At 40.2% G+C, this 13,276-nt stretch overlaps 1 protein-coding gene across 1 annotated transcript in view; it reads left to right on the plus strand.

Moving 5' to 3' along the window:
• Positions 1-12,981, plus strand: part of LOC138745198 (deoxyuridine 5'-triphosphate nucleotidohydrolase-like) — a 13,310-nt gene extending 329 nt beyond the window's left edge. The window contains exons 2-6 of the mRNA XM_069902255.1: positions 667-777; positions 4,096-4,140; positions 11,024-11,098; positions 12,495-12,565; positions 12,646-12,981. Of these exons, the coding sequence (XP_069758356.1) occupies positions 667-777; positions 4,096-4,140; positions 11,024-11,098; positions 12,495-12,565; positions 12,646-12,702 (359 nt within the window). The 3' untranslated portion in view covers positions 12,703-12,981. The remainder of the gene's footprint in view (positions 1-666; positions 778-4,095; positions 4,141-11,023; positions 11,099-12,494; positions 12,566-12,645) is intronic.
• Positions 12,982-13,276: the final 295 nt, after the last annotated feature.

The raw sequence follows: 13,276 nt of genomic DNA on the forward strand, positions 1-13,276 counted from the left end.
TGTGTTGAGCTGATTTTGCTTTTCCAGGAGTAAAAGGCTGACTGGCGGTTAATTCCTGGGTTCACTTTCAAGTGTGAAAGGGGCTATTGAATACTCCTGGATATTGAAAGGGCTGAGTAGAGTGGATGTGAAAAGGATCTTTAGAAGAATCCAGTACCAGAGGAGACAACCTATGAATAAAAGGATGGCTCTTTTGAACAGATATGAAGAGAAATCGAAGAGCATCCATTGACTCTCTTGTCCTGCTTGTTACTTTTGGAATAGATGAGCCTGCTAACTATCTGTAATTTTAATTTCCTATTACCTGAACATTCCATCATATGTATCTGATCATTTTCGAAAGCTAAGAAAAAGAAAGAATATAGATGAGGTGGGTGTATATCTGGAAATTGTTGCCACAGACAGCTGTGGAGGTCAAGTCATGGGGTATGTTTAAAGCAGAGATTGATAAAGTCTTGAAGAGTAAGAATGTTTACAGGGAGAAGGCAGGACAATGGGATTGAGAGGTAAAATATGTCTGCCAGTGGTGTTGCAGCCTCGAAAGGCCGAATGGCCTACTTCAGCTCTGACATATGATCCAAATGTGTCCTAAAAGTTTTCAAAACTGTTTAATCATCAGTGCAGGCTGGGAGTTTTCCCTGTGATGAACAATCCAGCTCTATTCAGGTCTGTGTGTATTTTGCAGTGCCTACGATTATGTGGTCCTACCTCAAGATAAAGTTATTGTAAAGACTGATATTCAGATTGCTCTTCCTTCCGGATTCTATGGCAGAGTGGGTAAGTCTTTCAAATCCTACTTTGATTTTTTAACTCTTGGATCTTGGTTCATTCCTGTTCAAAATCCACTAATCCACCTGGTGTGTGTGATCTGAAGTATTCTGTCTTTTATAGAAATGCAATAATTAAGGACCCAGCACTGATTCCTGTGATGTATCACTAATTACTGCTTGTCCAGCAGAAAAGACTAATTTGTAATTGCAGTTTCCTGCAGCAATGCTGAAAGAGAATTACATTTTTATGTATATGTGATTATTGAATATTGCGCATGCTGTTTCGCTTGGTTGTTATGTAGTCAGATGATCATAAACTTGAACTCGTTGACCAGCCAATCTTCTAACAATTCATCTTAAAAACCATGAGCTTTTATTTTCCACAGTAGCTTTTGATATATTGCCTTTATCAAATGTCTTCTACTTCAGTTCCCCTTTATAAATAGCCCATTTTTAAAAAGTAATCAAATATAATCCATGTAGACTTTGCTTTGTTATCTTGAATTGTCTCTGTCCATATTGTCTGTAGTAATAGCTTCTTTATGACTGATACTCACCTGGCCTCATGTTTCTTGTGTGGCTTTCTTTGAATAAAGGAATTACATGAACTATTTTCCCAATCTAAGGGAGTCTTCCATGAACTGAGAAAATTTTGGAATCCAATTCTCTCATCAGTCACTTGTAATAGCCAAGGGTGAAGCCCACCAGGGCCCATGAACATGCCAGCCTGCAGTTCCCTTAATTTTCTTTTAATACTTCTCTGGTTGTAAGTTTTGAGATGCTCCTCCCAATTTACAGCAATTTCTGAGCCATTTATATTCTTCAATGAAGACTGATTTAAACTTTAATTTTTTAAAAATTTAAATTTAGACATCTAGCTATTTCAAACCATGAGTCCATGTCACCCAATTTACACTCAATTAACCTACACCCTCAGTATATTTCGAATGGTGGGAGGAAACTGGAGACCCTGGGGAAAACCCACACAGACACAGGGAGAACGTACAAACAGCACGGGATTTGAACCCCGGTCCCGATTGTTGGCTCTGTAAAGGCGCTACATCAACATTAAATATCATTTAATTCATATTTCCATCTTGTTTCTATTATTACTGGTAATTCCCCAAAATTGCATTTTAGAGGAACAGGACATATTTATTCAATGTGTTTTTTTAAGTGTTAGAGTTCTGTGTTTATTGGCCTATGTGTTGTGTGGTTTTATCTTTTTTAAAAAAAAATAGCAGTTTGCCTTAGACAGCCAAGGTGAAGGTGGACTGCTGAGAGAGTGGGAGACAGACTGAGCATGTGCAGAAAATGATCTAAAAATTTCTGGACTTGGACGATAAACCACCACTGGGTGGAGCTGTGGAGTGGAAGGAGGCCCAGAGCATGAGCCCATGGTCTGGAGGACAGTTTAGAATGTTGGGCATTTTCAATGGGATGAACCTTCCAAAGGCAGCCAGAAGGATCCAGACCAAGCCAGTGGTTCCTCTCTATGCAGCAACACAAGACAACTTTGAATTTTGTTCTCCCCCCTCCCCCCCTCTCTCTCGGCTTTAGTTTACCAAACAAACTGAATTTTGTTTGATCTTTGCTTCAGTTGAGATCGAAGTTTTGTGAGTCTTTTGTGTTTTGTGTCTTAAGTTTTTCTGTGGGCTGCTTGGAAGTGTAGCTTAGACTTTGATTAAGTCTTTTATATTTAGGTAGGGGAATTTATTAGTTTTACACTGTTAAAGAAATTTGCATAGTAACCAGTGGGCATTGTTATAAAAGTGGGGATTTTGAATTAAAGTTTGAAGGTGAATTTTTTGTTAATAAAGTAATTGTTCATCTTTACCCCTGTGTGATATGCTGCCTTTGTGGTTGCTGGTTTCATCTTGTAAAGGAAGTCTACATTCTAGTTCTGTCATTTTCACTTTTTTTAAAACTGCCCACTACCCAGACCAACAGGAAAACAGTACAGGAGCCTGAAGACTAGCACTTGACGGCACAAGGACAATGAACCACGGACACTGCCTTACTTTCTTTTTCTTGCAGTATTACTTTGAAATATGGTTTTGTAGCGGCGGCTTCACTGCTAACTGAAGGATCGCACAACCAGAATGGTTGAGTTCATTGAGCAAAAACTGATTTATTGCAGGCTGCCTGGCTGGTCTTATACTCCCAGCCCGGACCTGGCTGAGAACCGCGCTGGGGGTCACCGGGGCGTCACGTGGGTCCCCAAGCGCAGACTTCTGAGCCTGGTGCCGAGGTCGGGAGGAAACCCCCAACGGCACCATTTTGGCTGGCTGCCCTGCCGCGTGCGTGACAAGCAGGGCCGGTTCGCCTGCCTAATGGCGTACCGCCACAGTTTATAGAATGTTTGCACTGTAACGCTGCTGCTAAATAATGAATTTCATGGCATGGAAATAAATTCTGATTCTGAAATTTTCTTGTAAATTCTAAAGAACCCCTTAAATGTTTGCATAGAACTGTAGAACAAGCCCCTTCAGCCCTTCTAGTCTGTGCTGAAACCATTTTTCTGCCTCGTCCCACTGACCTGCACCCAGCCCATTGCCCTCCATACTTCTCCCGTCCATGTACCTGTCCAGATTCTTCTTAAATTAAAATTAAGATGTCAGCTTTTTCCACACTCCCACCACTTCCTGTGTGAAGAAGTTCCCTTTAAGAATGTCCACATTCACACTTAACTCATCTCCTCTGGTTTGTATCTCACCTACTCTCAGTGGAAAAAGCCTACCTCCCTCATAATTTTAAATACCTCTACCAAATCTCCCCTACACATCAGGAAATAAAGTTCTATCCTGTTTAACGTTCCCATGTAACTCAGTTCCTGAAGTCTGAGCAATGTTCTAGTAAATCTTCTCTGCACTCTCTATCTTGTCTTTCCTGTAGTTAGGTGACAATAGCTGCACACAATTCTCCCAATTTGGCCTCACCAATGTGTTATACAACTTTACAACAACATCCCAACTCCTATATCCAAAACTTAGATTTATGAAGGCCACTGCCAAAAGCTCTTTTTACAACACAGCTGATGAGCAATGCCACTCCTTCCCCTTTCATTTCCCCCCCATCACGTCTGAAGGAACAAGCCTAGAGCGTTGAACTGGCAGTCCTGCCCATCCTGCAACCATTTCAGTATCATAATTCCATGTGCCAATACACACTCTAAGCTAGTCTGTCTTTCCTACAATAGCATCAGAAATTACAAATCTTAAAATGTATAAAGAATTTTAGATTTGTCAATATTTTGTACACTAATAGTTTCTAACAAAGTTTGCAGGTTACAACTGACTTCTCCATTTTCTCCATAATCTTCTAGCTCCAAGATCTGGACTGGCAGCAAAACACTTCATCGATGTTGGAGGTGATGTATTTGCACTTAAATATATTGTGAACATCAGTGATCTATTGCGACCTATTTTTGAAATTATTGTTAAATGGGTTCAATTGTTGTGGCTTGAAGAAAGTGAGATGGTGTGGTTGAGTATGATTGGGATTTACATGCAGTCTTGCTGAGCTCCAGAATGGTGCCAACCCTTTTATAGTGTTATGAATCTGTGTAACAAGTAGCAAAAGGCAATGATCCAGACAGTGTTTAATTTTAAAACACTAATTTTATTTCTAACTCTTAAACTATCTTTAACACTAAATCTGTCCCCAAATTTTTCTATACATGTATTATACCCAGTCCAGGCCAAAATCTAGAAAGTTAAAAAGTTCAGTCTTTCAAATTCAGTGTTGAAGCGCAGTCCTTTGAAATTTGATGATAAACTGATGGGAAGACTGGAGTTGTAGCTGTGAATTCTCCTTGTGTTGCCATTGAAGAAACGTCCATCCTCACGAGCTGTGGTCATAGGTCCATAGACTTGAATTGGGCAGCCTTCTCGAAGCTTTCAAGACCCTGGCTCTCCAAATGACCTTCACTGTTAGACACACTCACAATGAAGCACTTTGCTTCCCAAAAGACCCTCCTGGCACAGGTCAATCCACCAAAAAGGCCCAGTCATTCACAGAGCCAGCTATGCTATGAATTCCACAGAATGGCCGGCAACGAGAGCTGCTTCAAAAAGCTGTTTTCTCTTCAGCATCAGAAAGGTTCTCCCTTTGCAAAATCACAACATCTTTGCAATTGTATTGAATCTGGAACAGACTGTCTCCAGGCTTCCCTCAGTTCCCAACGCAAGCTGAGACTTGTGTTGTGTGAATGTTAAATGTTAATTGTGACCATTCACTTCCCCCTGTCTATACTATCTCATAAAGTGATAATTCCATTTTACTAAAACAGGATCTTGTAATAATAGCCATAGTTCTACAGCTCAGAATAAAGCCCTTTGGCCTAACTTGTCTCTGCTAGTTAGTCCCATTCACCTGTACTCAGCCCATATACCTCTTAATCTTTCCTATCAATGTGCTTGTGTAAATTGTCTTGTAAGAATTAAAGGTGCCTGGCAGCTATTTCCTTTTACCCACTAACCTCTATTTGGGGAAAAAAATGCCATTTGGGACACTTAAATCATTGCCTTGGATTCCCCTACTCTGGGTGGTGGGGGGGGAAAGAGAGGAGTGGTGTTGGGCATTCCTCAGCTGGTCGCGCTGTGTTTGCTGCTCCTCTGCTGAGCCCCCCTCCCGTCGGTGTTCTCCTTTTCCTTAGTATGCGCACTTTTGTTTGGCTCAGAAAGCCATCTTAGCAGTTCAGCGGTCGGTTGGGGGGGGGGTTCGCGACTCTGCGGGGTTGTCACGAACCTCGGAGAACGGGCTTTCTTCTCCACGTCGGCTCCCTGTTTCTGGCGTCTTTTCTTTTTTCCCCGTTGTTTTTAGTTTTTTCCTTCTTGGGTGCCATTTTCTTTTCTCCACAACTTTATCTTTTATTTGTTATATTTTGTATTTTCTTCACTTTATTTCCTCTTTTCTGGAGAGGGCTGGTATTCCCCTACCGGCCACTATTCCATCACGTGACTCCTCCGCTATTTTCTGTTTGTTCACTATCTTTTTAACTCCTGTCATTTGTTTTCCCTTTTTTAGTCCATTATAATATAGTTTGCAAATTTTATAAAAGTATTTGTATATGCCAGTGTATAGGACAACTCTTAAATGAAGCCTTTAATTTCCACCTAAAATGTTGACTTTAAGCGATACCCTTTGAATAAGACGACCCCCCCAAAAAAAATCTGGCACTTACCGCTGACCAGCAGATGCTATTAAAAGCAAATCACTATTTTAATAAATTATCATTTAAACATTTTAATTTTATTTGGTTATTTTAAAGTAAGCCACTGTTGGCTCCTGTCACAGACAGGCCGTTTAAAGGTGTACAGAACTGACGCCAGTTGGACCGGGTGGATGGACCACACAGAGGAGTGCTGAGCTTTCTCAAGTAACTAACGGGGCATGCGTGAGCTGATGGAAAGATGGTGGTGGTGTCAAATAAGAATTTTATGCTCTTTGTATAGGACAACCTGATTTTAAGTTTTGTGTTTCTACATCATGAAGAAAGCCTCTACTTCCTCAGGAGTTTGCGGAGGAGCTAGTGGAGTTGTTCAAGTGAACCGTTACGGACTTGAAGGGCCGACATGGCCTGTTTCCGTGCTATAAACGGTTATATGGAATGCCCTGTATAATGGCATATACAGTTTATCGATTGCTCTAATTTTATAATCTTCCTGCTGCTCTTAAACACCAGCCTGCTGCTTAATTTAGTTTTAAAACTAATGAGCCCTATAATTTCAGTAATTTATCAGTGCTGCTTGGTTTAATACTAGCGCCATCCACCGGGGGTGCTCTCATCCCCTCTGCGCGGGGGCGTCCTCGCCCACCAAGGTGTACTAGCTTCCTACAGTTTTTCAGGTGTTGGGAAATCAGGGGGTTGAACCCACCATGCTAAACCTGATGCATTCAATTGTTCATGATAATCACTTTTTAAAAAAAAACATATTTAGTATTTGCAATGCTTTTGAAATTATCCAGCTAAACAGTTTGATTCATTCTAGTCTATTTTGGAAGTACATCAGGCCTTAAAATTATAAAAAGAATACCTAGAATACTCGACGCAGTTAGCCTAGTGGTTAGTGCGACGCTTTTACAGGGCCGGCAACCGGGGTTTGCATCATGCGCTGTCAGTTCTCCCCATGTCTGCGTGGGTTTCCTGACTGTTCCGCTTTCCTCCCACCATTGAAAACAAAACGTTGGGGGGTGGGGGGTGGAGAGAGAGTTTGTAGGTTAATTGGGTGTAATTGGACAGCACAGGCTTATGGGCTGGAAGGGCCTTTTATTGTAGTTAAATTTTTTAAATTAATAATAAAAGGATTAAGAGTGGTGGTCTTCTTTGAACCTAGAAAATTGAAATGGAAAATGCGAGGTGACCATGTTATAAAATGTTGGGAGAGATGTCTGACCACAATAACCAGGAAACAATTTTGGTAATTTTAAAGGAACCAGAAATGACATTGACCTGTTTGGATCACCGTTTGAAAGCTATGTCAACGATAAAGAATGGCACTAGAATATGAAAAGGAGTTTGTGGGGGGGGGGGAGGGGGGTGGTTTGAGACTAATCAGATATCTGATTTGGTACTGCTGAAGCCACATTGCTCTCCAGCAGGTCTTGTTGAGAAATTGGTTACTGTTGAATCTGTTGTTCTACTTTCAACCAGACAGTGGAGCCACAGTACTTTAGAATAACCCTTTCTCTTTTAAATTAAAACATTACTGATGCTTCCAAATTCACTTTGAACGGGTTCTGTTTTTTTTCCAATTTGATCATTGTTTTTGTTAGCAACCTGATTCTTGCTGGTGAATGTATGCACCTTCACCACACAGGATCAGAAGATGGTCCACTCCTGTCTTCCGAAGGGGTGAATGTTTTAATTTTGGTGCAGTAACTGTGATACACACCTCATGGTTCATTGGTATAGTGTCACATTACCAGAAATTTGATTGCATGGGAGAGGGTGCAAAGGTTCTTGCTGGGGCTAGAAAATTGCAGGTCAGGTACAGGAGCAGAGACATTTTACAGCTGTGCAATATGTGAACGAGATTGAACTTGGACTATTGTACAGTCCTGGGCACCAAGCTATAGGAAAGATGTCAGTAAGCTGGAAAGGTTGCAAATAGAATGTTGCTGGGACTGGCAGGGTTGAATTATAAAGTATGGGAGAGTGAAGGAGGACCCTGTGATGAGGTAAATAGTCATCTCTTTCCCAAGATGGGGAATCTAAATCCAGAGACCACAAGTTTGAGATGAGAGAGGAATGATTTGAGGGATCTGTCGGGCGTGCCTTTCCTGAACAGAAGATGGTGGATGTACGGAATGACCTGCCTGAGAAAGTGGTGGAGGCGAGGGCGATTGCGACTTGAACGACCTCTGGACAGATGCAGGGATCGGAAAAGTTCAAAATACATGATCCTAGCTTGGACATTTTGGGCCAAGGGGCCTGCTTATGTGCTGCAAAACTCAGGACAGATTGGATAGGCCAGCATTTTTATTTTGGAACAGAAGATCACCATTTGAATTGGTAAAAACATCTCCTTACTGACTATCAACACAGGCGCACCCCAAGGATGCTTGCTTCGCCCATTGTTCTACTCACTATACACCTATGACTGGCACAATTCCAATGCTATCTACAAATTTGCCACAGTTGTTGGCGGAACCACAAAATGCAATGAGGAAGCGGACAGGAGGGAGAAGGATCAACTCGTTGAGTGGTGTCATGCCAAGCACCTTGCATTCAACATTACCAAAACCAAGGAGGTGATTGTGGTCATCAGGAGGAAGTCAGGGGAACACGATCCAGTCTCATCGAGGGCTCAGGAATGGAAAGGTTCAAGAACTTCAGATTCCTGGGTGTCAACATCTCTGAGGATCTGTCCTGAAGCCTCCATATCGATGCAATCATGAAGAAGGCTATATTTTGTGAGATGTTTGAGGAGATTCAGTATGTTACAGAAGACTCTTGAAAACTATAGATTTGGTGATATGGGTCTAGATTCCCTGAAAGGGTGATGGAACACCATATATTTAAGAAGTGCTTGAGCAGTAGGTTGCAAGGTTACAATCCTTATAGGTAGGATTACACTAGGTAGCTTGTGTTTTATTGACCCCAATTTTTCGGACTTGATGGAGAAAATGGTCTATTTCTCTTCCAATATCTTGCTGTCCTATGGGTGGGTTAATTGGCTACCATGTCATAAATTTTGAGCTTTTTGCTAGAATTGTATTGAATGCGAGAGGAACCTATTCACCCCTTTCCACCTGCTCAATTGGGTTTTAGCTGATCTTCATCTAATTTAGTTCCATAAATCTTGTATCCATAACGAAGTCTTGGGCTTGATTTACCAACCACACCAACTTCCAGTATACTCTGTGCTGAACCTGAGATTGTATGCTGGAGAAAACGATGAAATATTTCAATTTTCTTAAGGAAGTAAAATCCCTGGTATCCGGCACCTATGGGGATTGGTTGATGCCAGAGAATTGAATTTGCTGGTCACAAGATGCGTTTTGTGTGATTGGTAAACCAGCTGCTAGGGGGTGGAAATTTTGAACTTTTATATTTTTAATCTATTTATTTATTTATTGGTTGCTTGAATTCCGGATAACGGAAATTTTTACTGTACTTTGTCTCAATTTATTTTCAAAGTTTATGCAGCCTGATCAATTGAGCAGAAAGGACCCATTTTCACAGAAGAATGAAGACTGGAGATAGATTCTGAGAGTGTTCAATTTATGACTAGATCTAAAACTGGGGAGCATATGTAACACGAACCCTTTTGAAGCTAAGATCAAAGGAAAGTTTCAACCAGTGCTGACCTTCTTAGATGTGTAATGTTTTAAGTGTATTCAAAATTTGGATCCGTGGCTATTGGGTTAAGATGATGTAACACTGAAATATGTTAATCCTGTACATGAAAGTGGTGACACGGATGGTATGAAGAATGAATTTGGCAAAGTTGGGATGTTGTGTTACAGCTGTGCAAGATGTTGGCGAGACCTTACCTGGAGTATTGTGTGCAGTTCCAGTTGCCTAGCTACAGAAGAGATGTTATTAAGCTGGAAATGGTGCAGAAAAGATTTACAAGGATGTTGCCAGAAATGGGTAGTTTAAGTGGCGAGAGAATGATTAGGCTGGGGCTGTTATCCAGAAGGCTGAGGGCATACCTTGTAGAGGCACTCAAAATCCTGGGATGGGAAAGACGAATGATGAGGTTTTTTTTTCTTGGGTATTTATTAAAGGTTAAAACTAGGTTCCAAGTTGAGGGGGTGGGGCAAGAGAAACCGGAGGGCCAGGTTTTTCCACTGAGGATGGTAGGCATATGGAAAGAATTGCCACATCAAGCGATAGCGGCAGATATAATTGAATTGTTTGAACGACATTTATACCTTTGCAGAGAGGAAAGGCTGAGAAGGATACGCAGAAATGAAGGCAAAAGAGACTAGCTCAGATAAGGCTCCTTTGTCGGTTCGGACAACTTGTTTCTTGCTGCATAACACTAGAACACTATGATCGGAATTGATTTGTGGCACAAGTCTGAATCTGGTTCCTATTTTGTTTCCTTGTAATGTGTTTAACTCTTGGCCTTAGTATATTGATAAATCTGTGTTGCATCTTCTTACCAAGTCCAGATGCTTGCCACTCTGATGCAGCAGTTTTCGATGGGGAAAGTGCACTGTATTTAGCCCCATTAACTAAGGGGCCGAATTATTTAGAATCTTATTATGTGGGTCTATAAATCTCTGATCATCCAATTCCTAAATTCTTGCTTTGATAAAGCATTGAAATGGGTGTCATCCATTTTGTAGTTTTTGTACTCTGCCCTGACTTCTGTGCCACTTAATGTTCCCAGCAAACATCAAGAATGGCTTTTTGATCTCTCTTGCAGCTCCTTTGTAAATTTGTTACTGGGATCTTGTCACAACCCATTATCCTACCTTCAATTCCTACCATAAGTAGGTAACAAAACCAGACCCACTTAATCTTGTTTTTGTCTCTTGTGAAATCCATTCCAATGTCATTTAGAAGTCCACATGAAATCTATTAGCTTATCTGTCAACTTGCTAACTTCTGAAAGGGACCATTAAATGTGACTTGCCATTCACAAGTCTGTACAAAGCATCAGGTTATTAAAACTTTCCAAAAAGGGGTGTAGAGAAGAGCTTAATGTGGATGCATGGCTGTATTTTCCATGAGACCAGATAATGAATTGCATATTTAAGCTGCTTTAAGTAATTTGCTTTTTTTTGTCTCTTAGCTGGAGTTATTGATGAGGATTACAGAGGAAATGTTGGTGTGGTTCTGTTCAATTTTGGAAAGAAACCTTTTGAAGGTAAGGGCTGGATCAGAAGTAAATATCCATTGACTTTCCTTTTGCTATCGTATACGAAAGCATGTTCATTAACTTTGTTGCTTTTTTAAAAAATGTAATGGTGAGCTTGTTCTGTGGCATCTAAATAGACAATGCTGTTTGAGTGTGATTTAACTAACATGGTGATCAACAAAAATCTGGACTAGATGCTTCATATTTGAGAAAATCCTTAAAATTACTAATTGCTGTTCATATCTATATTTTTCCGAATGAATTTTGAAATTCTGGGAACATAAAATGGAGATGTTTTCAAAATTGTTTGTGTACCCTTCAGCCTCCTGGGTAACCAGCCCTAGTCTATCCCTGTCTCTCATCACTTCAACCACCCATTTCGGGCCACATCCTTGTGAATCTTGTTTATTCCCTTTTTTTAAAAAAAAAATCTTGGTTATTTTGAATCCAATGATCATTTAAATTATTGCAGATGTGTTTAAAATGCCTCACTGATTGGAGCAAAATTCCATCTGGCAAGGTTTCTCAACCAGTAAATAAAACAAAAAATGCCATTTTGAATGATAAACGCCATTTTGAATGATAACGTGGCACAATATCCATGATTTAAAAAAAAATATGTAGCTTTTGCAAGAGGGCCCCATTGAATCAGGCTGATCAGATGCATTCGGGGGTTAAGTTTTAGGCCTTTCAGTGAATTGGCTGCAATCATTTTGTTTGGGGGGGGGTGGGTGGGTGGGTAGATGGAATCATTATTGGAATCTCCAATGACAGCTGTAAAATTCCTGTGTTTTAGGCAGTTGATGAGAAGAGAATTGGGCTTTGCTTCATAGCCGAATTGCTTGCCAAATTTGAAGAGATCTAGACTGACTCGTGACAAATGGCCACTCGAGTACCACACCAACATGGTACTCGAACTGCTGGCCTCCTGAAACCAGCGACATTCTGAGCCCTCACATCTTATCACGAGAGGAGATTAATGCTCAATGCCTTACCAAGTCAAAGATGGAGCAAATTTATCCAATATTGCTAACCAGAAATTAGCAATGGATTAGGCTCCATTATTTATTTAGTATCCTAGTTACCACATTAAGATATAAAAAAAAAAGGAATAATTTTTATATGCACTGATTAAGGGACCATTGTCAAATTCTAACATTTAAGTAATAAAGTTTAACCCAACCTTTTTTGTGCATAGTTTTGTGATGGGTCCTCTTGCTCGGTTTGATGGCATAAATGTTTGAAATTCTTGTAATATTATTAAAAACTCATCTTAATATTATTAAAAACTTTTTTGAACTGCTGTTTATTTTAAGTTGTTGTGGAAGGACAATGAGGAGAGCCAAATTTTTTGGTATGAAACAATTTTGAGGAAAGCATGTAATTTTTAACTTGTATTTTGTAGTTAAAAAGGGGGATCGAATAGCTCAATTGATCTGTGAACGAATCTGCTATCCAGAACTCGAGGAGTTAAAGGTGCGTAATATTGCAGGTTTTTTGTTTTATTTACTGGTTGAGAAACTTTGCCTTTCACTTGTCCTATTGTCTTTCTGCAGAGCCTGGATGAGACTGAGCGAGGCACAGGTGGCTTCGGTTCCTCTGGTACAAATTGAACGCGATGTTCTGCCAAAACATGTCAGACATTGCCTAATTCTCTTCAGAGATGTTTCAAGCTGTGGATTCTTCATGAAAATTTGTGATCTATGGTTCATTTGTTTTGCATTTTGTTAGGAGGCATCCAAAGCGCAAAAAAAAAAGCCTGACTTCATATATTTGTTTCAGGCTGGTTATGAGGTAATGGTCTCTGTGGTGACAATATGTAAACTACTGCTGGAACAATTGGGTGTACTTCAGTTGGTTATTTTGGTATAAACTTTTTTTTAAGGACTGGATTTTGAAAAGCTTGTGTCTGCCAATTTGTAGAAAGAAATATTTTCATGTGTTCATATTGATGGAAAAATTTATATGGCAGTGAAGCATAAATTCTACTTTCTATTTTTCCAGTAAAGGTAAATGGAGAAACAGTCCATGATTTCTGGAAATAGAATGTTCTCTGCCATGTTCAGGTTCATGTGGGTAAAACAAATTGGAGAAGCAAGCATCCTCTGAGTTTGCTCCAATCTCTCATCCACCATTGTGCCACTTTTCTGTACAATCCCAAATCCCTTGTTTTTCTTATTCTGAAAG

Source organism: Narcine bancroftii, chromosome 11 (genome assembly GCF_036971445.1).
Source record: "Narcine bancroftii isolate sNarBan1 chromosome 11, sNarBan1.hap1, whole genome shotgun sequence".
NCBI lineage: Eukaryota > Metazoa > Chordata > Chondrichthyes > Torpediniformes > Narcinidae > Narcine > Narcine bancroftii.